Below are 15,306 nucleotides of genomic sequence, written 5' to 3' on the forward strand. Positions count from 1 at the left end.
GTCTTTTTACGCGTTGCGTTGCATCGCACCATGTCAACATAAAACCATGTCTGCATTTGTGATCGGAGAAACGACAAACAACAAGCGCTACTCTACACTGCTCAAAACTCGCGTTTGAATCATCGGTGGCAAATTCTTTAAATATGAAAACGTACTTACAAACTGTGAGTCAGTACAGCGACCGTGAAAGCTGAGCTCCAGGGGCTTTTTCGAGCGACGCGGGTCCCACTCGCCCTCACTCTGGTGGGCATGGGACTAAGATGGCGCCCCCTACTCTGGTTCTCCGTAACCGTGCACTAACATTGTAAAGTTAGTCTACTCTCCCAATATCAGGAAACAGTCCTCCATGAAATGCACTGGACACATCTGAATATTTGGGTGGAACTGTTCTGGAACAGTGTTGTAAATACAACTTAACCACTGATTTCTAGTCGTGTCCTCACAATAAAGTTATGCCTTCTTTCTTTGCATGAACATTTGGGCGGGGTTATGCAAATCTTCCCACATCGTGACGTAGACATGTGGGGGCGTGTTTAAACGAGGCGTTTTAGGAGGGCGTGGACCAGTCTTAACTTTTATAAAGAATATCTCTTTGGGTTTGAGACTTTAGTCTTTGCAACTTTAGGGATCTTATCTATTCACGAACAGCTTGTAACACTCCAAAGAGAAAGGAAAACTTGAAATCGCATCATATGATCCCTTTAAAGACATTTTACTGCTAATGAATGCACTCACTCAATCACTTACAGCTCGTTTTAATGATTGTATAAATTAATGAGATTTTATGTGCTGGGTTAAAATGAAAACAGTTCCCTTCATTGTCATCAGCAATTCACTGCAATTTAATTGCTTCAGTGTGCTTAAAGGGTGGTGGGGTATTTTTTATTCCTTAGAAACTGTTGCTTAAATGCTTTTATCATGGTGATCGTTTCTAAGGTGTTGCTTATGAGTTACGTAAATGAAGGGGGGGGTAGGGATGTTAATAGGGTTAATTTGCATTCTCAACATGTTCTTCCTGAACTAGTGATACACGTCCTCTGCTGACGGTAGCACCATTAATTCTTGCCTGTTTTCCCTTGATTTCACTGCAGATTTAATGTTCACTCTCCGTTTATGCTCTTCTACTCAATCCAACTATGAAGCAAGAGGATTTAATTTACTGTACTGAGGATGTGAATTTGATTTCAGTGGATGTTGGATTCTGTTAAATCCCAAAAAGACTTTTTTTTTTCTAACATGGCTTCAGTTCCAGAACATACTTCACATGGCAATGAGTTCTAGGTATATTTGATGCAGTATTTTTTTAGAAACATAGCTAGTAAAACCAATATCTCTTGTTTTCACAGCACTTATGGCTTTATGGTGCAATATTTTACAAGCAGACCTTATCAAAACCGACACATATATCAGTGTGTATTTCAGTGAAAACATTAGTAATTGCGGGTTGTTTTATGTTTATTTAGTACTAACTTGAACTTTTTCAAATCTTACACATTATTATTATGGTACTAAGCACTTGCCACCCCTGAACTGTAGCCAATAGGTCATAAACACTGCCCATTTATCACAGTCTGTTTTTTGTCCCCTGTAGCAATGGATCCGTCCATTACATTGTGGCAGTTCCTGCTACACCTGCTGGATGATCAGAGTCAGAAGCATTTGATCTCCTGGACATCTGGGGATGGAGAGTTCAAACTGCTGGATGCCGAGGAGGTGGCCAGACTCTGGGGGCTGCGCAAGAACAAAACCAACATGAACTATGATAAACTGAGCAGGGCACTTCGTTACTACTATGACAAGGTATGTACAAGAGTAACTATGGATGTGAATCATGGACTTAATCAGTTTATTTGATATATTCATTACTGTTTAAAATTTTGGGTTTAAAATTTAGGTACGTTTTTTTTTTTCTTTTAAAGAGCTTACATTTTATTCCACAAGAATGCAATAAAGTGATCAAACGTGACAGTAAAGACATTTATAATGTTACAAAAGATTTCTATTTCAAATAAATGCTGTTCTTTTGAACTTTCTGTTCATCAAAGAATCCTGAATAAATGTATCATGGTTTTCCACAAAAATGTTTAGCAGCACAACTGTTTTAAACATTGAAAATAATAAGAAATGTTTCTTGAGCAGCAAATCAGCATATTAGAATGATTTCTGAAGGATTATGTGATACTGAAGACTGGAGTAATGATGCTGAAAATTCAGCTTTGTATTACAGGATATTTTTAAATTGCATTTAAAAATATATTCAAATAGAAAACTGTTATTTTAAATTATAATAATGTTTCACAATATCACTGTTTTTACTATGTTTTTAATCAAATACATGAAGAAATCTTACCAACCCCAAAGTTTTGAACACTAGTGTATATATTTGACATACAGTAATACATTTTATTGATATTAAATTAGATTAAATAAATGAAGTTAAATTAAACATTATTTACTCAACATTTACTCAAAAAATGTTAACCAATTAATGAGCCTGGACAATAATTTGGTCCATCACTAGTATTTATCCATAAATATGAATAATTCTGTGATTTTTACTGTCTAACTACTATGAAAAAGCTAGAAAAACGCTTAAGATTGGAACTTGAATTAATGTTTAATGTCAAGTGCATATTATTGTTTAGCCACATTTCTCATCAAGCTTTCATACTTCCACAGAATATTATTAAGAAAGTTAGCGGCCAGAAGTTTGTCTACAAGTTTGTGACCTTTCCGGATCCCAACTCTGCTGATGGGCTGAAAGGGCCTGAGGATTCCCAGAGGGCCACTACAGGGGAGAAATTGGAGCTTTCCATTCAGACCAAATCTAACACCACCAACCCGTGTCTCTCCAAGAGCCTGCAGGTTCAGCACTCCTCTCCTAGCTCAGTGCAACGCAGCTCCCGCAACGATTACATGAAGTCTGGTCTCTACTCCACTTTCACTATCCAGTCCCTGCAGACGCCCTACAAAACCACATCCAAATTCATCAAAACAGAGCACGTCCTGAGTGACTGCAGCCCCAATCCTGCCCCTCTGGACTGCACAGTGCATGAGGTCAGCTTCTTTCTGGATTTTATGTTTTTGTTTTAGAGCTGATGCTTTTCATTCTGTAATAAATCCTCTCAGATGACATAAGCCATCAGTTAAATGAGTTATCAATGTTTAAACCTCCAAAACCTTGTGAGGCAAACCTTGTGTGTCAAGTATTTGATTCACAGTGATTTTGTGTGTATGGCGCAGATGCGAATGTGTCAGACAGAAGGACAGCAGGGAACTGTTCAGGCCCAGTCGGCTGTAGAGAGCAGCAGTCTGCAGGTGATAGTGACCCACCCGTCCCCATGTGCTACTCCCGCCCTCAGCCCACAGACGTCCTCTGGATCTGCCATGGCAACCACGGTATGGATTCACTCTTTAACACACATCCAGACACAGTCTTTAAATGCGTAAAGCTGTGCGATTTTAGCTAAGATGATGGTGTCAACATTTGGGAATCATGTAAGATTTTTTGCTGTAGGCAAAATCGTCAGTCTTTAATCGATTAGTGTGGCATCACCCATGGCAGTAGTGTTCATTTTGTTAGCTGGTTTTTAGTTTAGTATTAGTCTTAGTCCTTTGTCAAATGTCCTTTTTAGTTTTCATCATATTTAATCAACCTATCCAGTTTTTTGTTTAGTCAATTTGTAGTTGTTAGTCTAGTTTTAGTTAATAAAAACATATTTTAGTGCTGCATGCTGCATAATGGTTCAACTGATAATTACAGTTTTTTGCTCAGAATTATAACTGTGATTACTGATCATGATTGTTGTCAGAGAATGTCAGCTCATGCACATGGTTTATTTGACCTCATTTAGATTTATTAAATTATCATTTTTTCTATGCGTTATGAAAATTGGTAAAACTCAAAAGCTTGTCTCAAAAACTACAACAATGACATTTCTAATATTAACTCTAATAATTCCAAATTATATTAATGTTTTTCTATTAAAACAATGATAAAAAAGACTTTGTGGCACAGAGGCTGCAAAAGTGCATTTATTCAGCAACCACGATCGCAAACAATGGACCCTTTTCACATTTCCGGGTTTCTCAGCAGCGGAAGTCGTCATAGTTGGGTTAACTTGAAGAGCAATGAATGGGAGAGTACCACAAATATATTTTTTGCATTCCCATTTGCTCAAATGGCAAAAGGAAAACTCCACGATAGTGTTTTCGTGACTTTCAATAAAAGAAAAAAATTGAGAGAGACTGATAACGGCAGTCAGATGAGAGAATGATGTCAAATTTACCGTCCCTCCCATAGACGCTGCTTTAGAAACACCCTCGCATTAGCGTTAACTGTTTTTTTGTAATTTGATGCAAAGGTGATCAAATACAAAGAATAGTATTATAAATGTACATTAATTTTTAAACAAATACAAATAGGAAAACTTTCGACGATTTACGATGCTGATGACTAGGGCTGTGTATCACCAGCAAAGTCACGATACGGTACGTATCACGATACATAGGCCACGATACGATACGTATCACGATACATGACTGCACTGAATTTCACCTCAGCAGAATTGAGAAAAACAGCTGTTTATTAAACACTGCTTACTATAGTGACATTTCTAACTATTGGCAGAGCAGGCAGCTGACCTCTGCATTATGAAGGGCCTCCATAACTGTACCACAGTACAATATAGGTAATAGCATATGTTTCATGTTTACATTGGGCACTCCCCACCAGGTACAATATTCTGATTGTTTGCATCTTGTTTTTAAGCCCATAAATAATAAAAAGCCACAGCTTCACTGTTAATAGAGAAACGTGGCAAAACGGTGGTCATTCATACATACACAACCTCCCTCTCTCCCTCTATTCATGAATGAATAATTTTCTTCAAACTGGATGGCAGTCGTTTAAGTTTTGCAATGAATCTCAGCGTCAGTGTCAGAAATGGCATCACAGTCAAGCAAGCCCTTTCTCCAGTGAATAAAATCAAGCACATTTTTCTTGTTGCACTTAAAAATATGTCACACTATGGAAGTAAGATACAAATTAGTCTTTGCTCATTGAAGCACTCATTGTAGCCTCCTAGTCAACATGAAATTGTTTGGCAGATTTATAAAAAGCTTATTGACCCAGATTCCTGTAAAATACATTAAAGATCAGCTAATCAACTTGCAATCCAAATATCCAACACCCATGTTAAATACTGTTATTATCAAGACTTATGTGCATAAAAAATGTTGTTTTAAATTCATCCCACAGAATACTCAAGCACAGAAGAGCCAGAGTTTGGGTGACCCACCCCAGATCTACCTGTCTGATTCCAGCTCTCTGACCTCGCTCATTCCTCTAGCTCATGGAGAATGTATAGTCAACCATTCTCAGCCTGTGTTTGTGGTCATAAAGCCTTCGCCAGTCGGGCTGCCCAAAGAGTCCAGCCTCCCGCCTGAAGACGACTTGCTGGAGATTGTCCATTTGGATGACAAAACAGATGTTGAGGTGAACAAACGTGTCAGTTATAAATCATTCAGTGTATAACATCCAAAAAATGTTAAACATGTTTGGCTGTAATTAAATGCGAGAGTAATTTAGCTTTTTATTTATTTTATTTATTGCCATGCTCAGCCAGTGTCCACAGTGCCTGTCCCTGGAGTTACAGATGCCCCTATCCCTGTGGATGCTCCATCACCCTGTGTGGAGCCAGTATCCCAGCCGGTTGGAGAAGGGGAAGTGAAAGAGAAGCCTGAGCTACCCGGTTAGTTAAAAGTTCAGGTTGTTAATGCATTAAAGAGCTGGTGAGGTTCATAGCAGTTGATTGTTCTAGTCTGTTTTTAGGTTTACTAAGTTTATAAATTACAAGCAAATCTTTGTGTAAGTGGTAACACATTCCTTAGCATTTTTTGTTCAACTTATAAAAGGGATATCAATTAAGGTCCATTTCAAAATCTCAAGTTTCTTGGCAACCAAAAACAGCCTACTGTTACGGTAATTAACTACAATACCGTTCGAAAGTTTGGGATCAGTGAGATTTTTTAAATTTATTTGAACAAAATGCTCACCAAGACTAGATTTATTTAATCAAAAATACAGTAAAAAGAGAAACATTGTTAAATATTACTACAACTTAAAATAGCTGATTTCTATTTGAATATATTTTAAAATGTATTTTATTTCAGCCACCATTACTCCAGTCTTCAGTGTCACATGATCATTCAGAAAAACATTCTAATTATGCTGATTTGACTATCAAGAAACATATTTTATTATTGTCAATGTTGAAAACAGTTGTGCTCCTTCATATTTTGTGGAAATGTATATATCATTTTTTCAGGATTCTTTGATGAATAGAAAGTTCAAAAGAACAGCATTTATTTGAAATAGAAATAATTTGTAACATTATAAATGTCTTTACTGTTACATTTGATCAAATCAATGCATACTTGCTGAATATTGAACGTATTAATTTCCCTAAAAAAAAAAAAAAATTACTACCCCCCCAAACTTTTGAACAGTAATGTATATTACTTGGCAGAAGAATTATTTATTTATTGTGGTTATTAATAATAAATTAATTATCAAATGATGATTTCTTTAATCATATTGCTGATCATTCCTTTTTATAAAAGCAATAAGCCTCTCCAAGCAATCCTTTACAGTTATTTGACATGGTTATAGGTCAACAAAACCCACATTGCTTAAAAATCAATCATCAATTTCAGCCGCTCATTCAAATCTGTTTTTAGAGGACACCAATACTGCATCAGCCTCCCTCCCAGCAAGCACGCAGGAAGTACAGCCTCCTAAATCAAAGAAGCCCCGAGTGCTGGAACTGCCATCTTCGTCTACGCTGCTGCCCCCTGGACTCTCACTGGATAAGGTCAATGCAGCAGTGAACAGCCTGCTGGCCTCTGGCAGTGCCACAAACACCTTAACACCCACAGTCATCACCTCCCATGCCCTGGTGAGCCATTCAGTTCAGTATTATGGTTGTTTAAAACGTGCTAAATTTTAAAATGTAAATATTTGCCTTTTAAATGCATTTAATTCTGTTAACAAATTTAACAAAAGCACTATTTGGTGGAATTTGATTATTGCTGCTTGCAATTGCATTACTAAGACGAAAACCCACATAAACACCTCAGAAAACAGTTGACAGCCCTGACTTCAACACAATGTGCTCTTTTGCCACATAGAAGGCACAAAGAGATGACTGTTAAATGACTGATCAAAGAGCTTCAGCATTATCTTTCAGTCTTTCAATGGAGTCATGCTTGGGTGTTTTTAAGAGCTAGCTAGATCTCTGCTTGTGCCATACTTTTGATAATTATCAGAAATATCTTCTTTTTTTTTTTTTTTTTTTTTTTTTTTTTTTTTTCTGATTTATGCTCGACGCGTCCGCAAGTTCGCTTTGAGTGCGCGCGGCAAATATTTTTGGCGGAAGTTCGCTTTGAGTGTGCGCGACGTCGTTTCGCGTGGCGGTGTGCACGACATTTTTTGTAACTTTCCGCACAGCTCCGCTTCCGAAGATGCACGAGTTCAAAGCGACTCTAGCCGAACATGCACGTCTGTGCCAGCATTTGTGTGAAACAGAAGCAGTTTGATGTGAAGTTTAGTCACACACACAGATCACGTTGCGGCCGAACTCAGACATTCAGGAACAAACTTTTTAGCACTGCCCCGCAGTTTTATCAACTAAATAGCTTAATCGCTCAAGAGCTACATTATCTTTCTCAACAAGGAGCTGGTAGCATCATTGTTTCTAAAGGAATTAAAGCCACAGCTTCACTGTTAATAGAGAAACGTGGCAAAACGGTGGTCATTCATACATACACAACCTCCCTCTCTCCCTCTATTCATGAATGAATAATTTTCTTCAAACTGGATGGCAGTCGTTTAAGTTTTGCAATGAATCTCAGCGTCAGTGTCAGAAATGGCATCACAGTCAAGCAAGCCCTTTCTCCAGTGAATAAAATCAAGCACATTTTTCTTGTTGCACTTAAAAATATGTCACACTATGGAAGTAAGATACAAATTAGTCTTTGCTCATTGAAGCACTCATTGTAGCCTCCTAGTCAACATGAAATTGTTTGGCAGATTTATAAAAAGCTTATTGACCCAGATTCCTGTAAAATACATTAAAGATCAGCTAATCAACTTGCAATCCAAATATCCAACACCCATGTTAAATACTGTTATTATCAAGACTTATGTGCATAAAAAATGTTGTTTTAAATTCATCCCACAGAATACTCAAGCACAGAAGAGCCAGAGTTTGGGTGACCCACCCCAGATCTACCTGTCTGATTCCAGCTCTCTGACCTCGCTCATTCCTCTAGCTCATGGAGAATGTATAGTCAACCATTCTCAGCCTGTGTTTGTGGTCATAAAGCCTTCGCCAGTCGGGCTGCCCAAAGAGTCCAGCCTCCCGCCTGAAGACGACTTGCTGGAGATTGTCCATTTGGATGACAAAACAGATGTTGAGGTGAACAAACGTGTCAGTTATAAATCATTCAGTGTATAACATCCAAAAAATGTTAAACATGTTTGGCTGTAATTAAATGCGAGAGTAATTTAGCTTTTTATTTATTTTATTTATTGCCATGCTCAGCCAGTGTCCACAGTGCCTGTCCCTGGAGTTACAGATGCCCCTATCCCTGTGGATGCTCCATCACCCTGTGTGGAGCCAGTATCCCAGCCGGTTGGAGAAGGGGAAGTGAAAGAGAAGCCTGAGCTACCCGGTTAGTTAAAAGTTCAGGTTGTTAATGCATTAAAGAGCTGGTGAGGTTCATAGCAGTTGATTGTTCTAGTCTGTTTTTAGGTTTACTAAGTTTATAAATTACAAGCAAATCTTTGTGTAAGTGGTAACACATTCCTTAGCATTTTTTGTTCAACTTATAAAAGGGATATCAATTAAGGTCCATTTCAAAATCTCAAGTTTCTTGGCAACCAAAAACAGCCTACTGTTACGGTAATTAACTACAATACCGTTCGAAAGTTTGGGATCAGTGAGATTTTTTAAATTTATTTGAACAAAATGCTCACCAAGACTAGATTTATTTAATCAAAAATACAGTAAAAAGAGAAACATTGTTAAATATTACTACAACTTAAAATAGCTGATTTCTATTTGAATATATTTTAAAATGTATTTTATTTCAGCCACCATTACTCCAGTCTTCAGTGTCACATGATCATTCAGAAAAACATTCTAATTATGCTGATTTGACTATCAAGAAACATATTTTATTATTGTCAATGTTGAAAACAGTTGTGCTCCTTCATATTTTGTGGAAATGTATATATCATTTTTTCAGGATTCTTTGATGAATAGAAAGTTCAAAAGAACAGCATTTATTTGAAATAGAAATAATTTGTAACATTATAAATGTCTTTACTGTTACATTTGATCAAATCAATGCATACTTGCTGAATATTGAACGTATTAATTTCCCTAAAAAAAAAAAAAAATTACTACCCCCCCAAACTTTTGAACAGTAATGTATATTACTTGGCAGAAGAATTATTTATTTATTGTGGTTATTAATAATAAATTAATTATCAAATGATGATTTCTTTAATCATATTGCTGATCATTCCTTTTTATAAAAGCAATAAGCCTCTCCAAGCAATCCTTTACAGTTATTTGACATGGTTATAGGTCAACAAAACCCACATTGCTTAAAAATCAATCATCAATTTCAGCCGCTCATTCAAATCTGTTTTTAGAGGACACCAATACTGCATCAGCCTCCCTCCCAGCAAGCACGCAGGAAGTACAGCCTCCTAAATCAAAGAAGCCCCGAGTGCTGGAACTGCCATCTTCGTCTACGCTGCTGCCCCCTGGACTCTCACTGGATAAGGTCAATGCAGCAGTGAACAGCCTGCTGGCCTCTGGCAGTGCCACAAACACCTTAACACCCACAGTCATCACCTCCCATGCCCTGGTGAGCCATTCAGTTCAGTATTATGGTTGTTTAAAACGTGCTAAATTTTAAAATGTAAATATTTGCCTTTTAAATGCATTTAATTCTGTTAACAAATTTAACAAAAGCACTATTTGGTGGAATTTGATTATTGCTGCTTGCAATTGCATTACTAAGACGAAAACCCACATAAACACCTCAGAAAACAGTTGACAGCCCTGACTTCAACACAATGTGCTCTTTTGCCACATAGAAGGCACAAAGAGATGACTGTTAAATGACTGATCAAAGAGCTTCAGCATTATCTTTCAGTCTTTCAATGGAGTCATGCTTGGGTGTTTTTAAGAGCTAGCTAGATCTCTGCTTGTGCCATACTTTTGATAATTATCAGAAATATCTTCTTTTTTTTTTTTTTTTTTTTTTTTTTTTTTTTTTCTTTCCTAAGGCAACAATGGTGTTTGTGTGGTATGAGGTATGACTTTCCATGTACCAAGCTCTTATTCATACAGTCTCAATGTGATTTTTAACAAAGCCAGTGCGATATAAATGCTTGTATTACCAGATAACCAAGAACAAAGAGATACAACACAATGACCTTGTAAAATGGTTCATGCACACACACACACACACACACACACACACATTTTCTTTCCTAAGGCAACAATGGTGTTTGTGTGGTATGAATGGATGCTTTCCATGTACCAAGCTCTTATTCATACAGTCTCAATGTGATTTTTAACAAAGCCAGTGCGATATAAATGCTTGTATTACCAGATAACCAAGAACAAAGAGATACAACACAATGACCTTGTAAAATGGTTCATGCACACACACACACACACACACACACACACACATACGAACAAACTCTTCAACTCTCTCTCTCGCTCTCTCTCTCTCTCTCTCTCTCTCAGACTCCAGTGCTGTTGACACCGAGTCCGCTGCCATCAACCATTCACTTCTGGAGCACTCTCAGTCCAATCGCTCCACGCAGCCCTGCCAAGCTCTCCTTTCAGGTGAGACTTCCTGTCCACAGCATGGCAGCAGCACACCATCTGTCTCCTCACACTCCCTCAGCTCATTGCATGGATGAGATTTTACTCTCTGCCCACTCCATTCATAACCATCAAATACTTCACAACATATACATTTTATGTATTTCTCCTTTTCCCAACTTTTCAGATTGTCATGGTAATCGATATATCTTATTTATATTCATGCATTTAGCAGACACTTTTGTTCAAACAGACTTACAATAGAGGAACATAAGCGTTTTTCACAGAACCAACAATATTCTTATACAGTGGCAGGTTTGTTAGAAAGCTAGTTTAGGAAATGAGCTACAGCAGAGAAGAAAGAGGATTTTTATTTATTTTTTTTTACCAGATAGTCTTGTAACAATTTTGAATTGTGAAATACTATTTGGTTTCATGACATGAAAAGGAAATTGGTGTATTACATGGAGTATTCTTTGGATGATAAATGGTTCGGTAAATTCTGAATGGATGAGCCACATTTCAAATAAGTTAGCCAGCTATTCCCACACTTGTGAACACACATGATTTGAATTCTGTTATTGTGCCTTCATATTAACTCTACGTTGCTACATTGCAATAAAACCATAATCTACAATTAAGCGAATTAATTTATTATTATTATTATTATTGACTAAGTATTTATTAGTGAAGTTGGGTGTCTCATTTTATTGCTTTTGTTCCCATATTTTTAATACCTATAAAATATTATTAATAATAGTAATAATAATAATTTAATTATTACATATTACTGAACTGCCTTTTATCATATTGCTTTTGCTCCCATTATTAAAAAAATGAATGCTTAGTTCATTTTTTTTATATATAATTTCAATGCTCTGCATTGCAGTGATTTCACAATATTTTCTTTTGCTTATTCATTAAGTGGACATCAAATTTTTTGTGCTTAATTTTGAGAAGGTTTTTGTTTTGTTGGACTGTTCCTCAGAAAAGCATGTGAGCATCCTCTGCTGGCCAATAGCAGCAGTGCAGAGTTTGAAATGTTTATAAGTTGTTATTTTTACAGGAACAGGTGCATTAAAGGGTCATGAAACCCCCTGTTTCAGCACTGGTTAGTTCTCACCACAGTTTTAAAAAACACTAAAAAAGTGGTGCGGAGTGGAGGGGGAAGAGGGGAGACAGACAACACACACAGCTTCGCGTTCAGAAAGTTTCATTGCGCTCCCATCAAGTTAAAAACTCAAATAAATGCACAGCCATTTGCACTCTCCATCGAAAACATATATATGAATGCGCTTTTGCACCTCTGATCACTTTTAAGGCTTATTATGCGGCGTTTATATAAGCCTTTTGACGGATTGTGTCACGGAGCTGTAAAAATGGTTACGCTCACTAAGTGAATGAATCGCGTTTGTGCCGAACTCTTATTACAAAGCAAAACCAAACACTCTTCTTCGATCCATGAAGGTTTCTCTCAGATAATGTACGCGATCTCACAGTCTGAAGGGTCTGTCATAGCAAATCAACACATGCTGTTGTGAATAATGAAGCGAAGCGTCTTTTCATAGGATAAGAACATGCAGTCTCATGAATAATTTAATAGACACCGACGCGTCATCGATGTACTATAGTCCTTTGCCACGTCACAAATTGTGACGTCAACACGATGTAGATTTTAAACCCGGAAGATGAAAATAGTGCAAAAAAAGCTTAAAATTAACCAGTTTTCTCCAACAGTTAAAATTATCGGATGCTAACATTATCTTCTATGATGTGCAACACAAACACCTCTGCTAAAATCTAAGAAAAAGAGATGACCCTAAATCTAACCCTAAATAAGTGTATGTCTTGGATGTTCTTCTTGGACTAGTTTTGCATTTTTATTATAGCAAAATGGTCTCTTAAAGGGATAGTTCACCCAAAAATGAAAATTAGTCCATGATTTACTCACCCTCAAGGCATCCTAGGTGTATATGACTTTCTTCTTACAAACGAATCCAATCGGAGTTATATTAAAAATTGTCCTGGATCTTCCAAGCTTTATAATGGCAGGGGGCGGGTGTTTCTGTTCAACAGTTCAAAAGAAGTCCAATAAAGTAAATGAATTACTGCAAATTTGTACATTCATTTATACTCAAACAGGGGTCAAAATTATTGCCTGTAGCAGGGTTATTATCATTTAACTAAAACAAAATGTAATATACAGGGCTCCAGACTGTGCCTAGAACAGTCGCATTTGCGACCAAAAATATTAATTTGTGAGTGATATTTTTGCTGAGATTGCCTCTAGCGAGTGGCGACTATGTAAATTTACATGTTATGACTTAAAAATGTGCATGTAATGCCTTTTTTCCTACTTGTGTTGCGATCACATATTTTGTTATTTTGACGTAATAAACTGAGAAGATGTGCATAGTTTTAGTGGAAAAAAGACTTTCAAACTGTCTGAGAGAGCGGAGATGTACAAAGTAAAAGTGCAGAAAAGCAGTGTCTATTTCGGGAGCTTAAACAAACTACAACAGGTAAAGCTGTCAGCTGATTTATCGTTAACAGTTCTCGTTTATAATCGATACTAATATGGCTTCTTGTTATCATATTAGGGAGTTTTGTTCAAACACACATACCCATGTAGTTTTCAAATAATCCTGAAGGACTTGATTAGTTTAATCAGGTGTGTTTAATTAGGGTTGAATCTAAACTCAGCAGGGCTCCGGCCCTCCAGGAATTGAGTTTGACACCCCTGGTCTATATGTTGTGTTCTGCTAAAGGATTAGTTCACTTCCAGAATAAAAGTTTCCTGATAATTTACTCACCCCCATGTCATCCAAGCTGTTCAAAAATATAAATGTATATACTTTTTAACCACAAATGCTCGTCTTACACTAGCTCAACTTCACGCATTACGTAGTCATGTTGGAAAGGTCACGCGTGACGTAGGCAGAAGTACTGACCCAGTGTTTACAAAGCGAAATTGCAAAGAAAGTCAAACGCCCTTTACAATAAAAAAGGTAAAACAACGATGTCTGATGATTTTGAAGTTGGAGGAGAAAATGAGATGGGAGTTTTTCACCCTACCCTACCTTTTTTAACCAGAGTACACAGACAAAGAACTAACGATGCGTTCTTTTTTTATACCCACACTGGATATAAATGTGTGTGTTTTGAACAGCACATTCCAGGGCCCAGGTAATGGTGGGGCCCCTCTCTGAATACAACACTGGGCAAAGGTTTGCTACATTTTGAATGGTGGACTAACATAAGCAAACTGTCCAACGCCATCAGATGAAGATGCTAGGACGGCAGCCATACACCTCTTGAGGCCCTTTCACACTGTACGCGGCAGTCGCGAGTGTGCGGAAAGCGTGCGGTTTCGCTGGCGGCGCGGAGGCGGAGCGCAATCGGTGCTCGTGCACCCAAAATCCTGTCGCTTCCACGGGCATTGCGCTTCGCGGCAGGCGCTGCCAAAGATAAAAATATTTTATCTTTTTGTGAGCGGCAGCGGCAGCCGCGTCGGTTTCAACCAATCAGTGAACATTTAACTGAACTGCCTATTTGTAAAATAGAGGAGAAGATTGTTTTAAGTGTAATAGATTTCCCAGAACTGTATGACCCATCTAAAATCTCATTCAGAGACATAAATAAAATTTATATTTCATTCAATCGTAACCTCACAGGTATGCTCTTTATGCAAATCATCAAAACAACTTCACTTGTGCCAAACGAAAAAAAAACAACACAAATTTCCGTTATGTTTTATTTTGTTTTTAGTAAATACAAAGGTGATGTTGACAATTGTAACTATGGCAACGTCCGCTTTCGAGACCGCAACGTGACCACTGCCTCAACTGCGCAAAACGCTTCCACTTCAAGAGAAAGCGGCAGCCGCGCAGCAATTCCACCGCTTGCTGCGTCCCGTGTGAAAGGGCCTTTAGAGGGCAAGAAGACCTCTGGTACCAAGCCCGGGAAGGACAGGACTTCTCTTTGTTCAAAATGCAGTTTCTGCCCTTCACCAACCAAGAGACTGATTCCTAAGGTTTGGCTTGTAACTGCCATAAAAATTCCTTATGACCTCCGGATGCAGCAGCAGTGGGTGAAACAAAGAGAGATAACAGAGATCCATCCAAATTTATTAATAACTATATTTTCAAACTGCTGCAAACTACAGCACACCAATCTTATACTTATTCAGAGAAATAAGTATTCTCAGTGACAGCGATGTGTTGTGCAACATCTTACACAAACTCAGCTGTTAAAGGGTTACGCCACCCCAAAATCAAAATGTTGTCATTAATCACTTTACCCCCATGTCGTTCCAAACACGTAAAAGCTTTGTTCATCTTCGGAACACAATTTAAGATATTTTGGATGAAAACCGGGAGGCTTGTGACTG

General features: G+C 37.6%; 1 protein-coding gene across 2 annotated transcripts in view; it reads left to right on the forward strand.

The window, feature by feature from the left end:
• The window catches only part of LOC107674356 (ETS domain-containing protein Elk-1-like), a 27,069-nt gene that overhangs the window by 3,691 nt on the left and 8,072 nt on the right, over positions 1-15,306 (forward strand). The window contains exons 1-8 of one of the 2 annotated variants that reach the window (XM_016468314.1): positions 1,262-1,281; positions 1,592-1,800; positions 2,680-3,057; positions 3,244-3,399; positions 5,261-5,497; positions 5,624-5,753; positions 6,742-6,959; positions 10,836-10,937. In XM_016468314.1, the coding sequence (XP_016323800.1) occupies positions 1,594-1,800; positions 2,680-3,057; positions 3,244-3,399; positions 5,261-5,497; positions 5,624-5,753; positions 6,742-6,959; positions 10,836-10,937 (1,428 nt within the window). In that variant the 5' untranslated portion in view covers positions 1,262-1,281; positions 1,592-1,593. Of the gene's footprint in view, positions 1-1,261; positions 1,282-1,591; positions 1,801-2,679; positions 3,058-3,243; positions 3,400-5,260; positions 5,498-5,623; positions 5,754-6,741; positions 6,960-10,835; positions 10,938-15,306 lie in introns of those variants that run through there. The other variant, XM_016468313.1, reaches the window with a different exon arrangement.

Source organism: Sinocyclocheilus anshuiensis, unplaced genomic scaffold (genome assembly GCF_001515605.1).
Source record: "Sinocyclocheilus anshuiensis isolate Anshui unplaced genomic scaffold, SAMN03320099.WGS_v1.1 scaffold188, whole genome shotgun sequence".
Lineage (NCBI taxonomy): Eukaryota > Metazoa > Chordata > Actinopteri > Cypriniformes > Cyprinidae > Sinocyclocheilus > Sinocyclocheilus anshuiensis.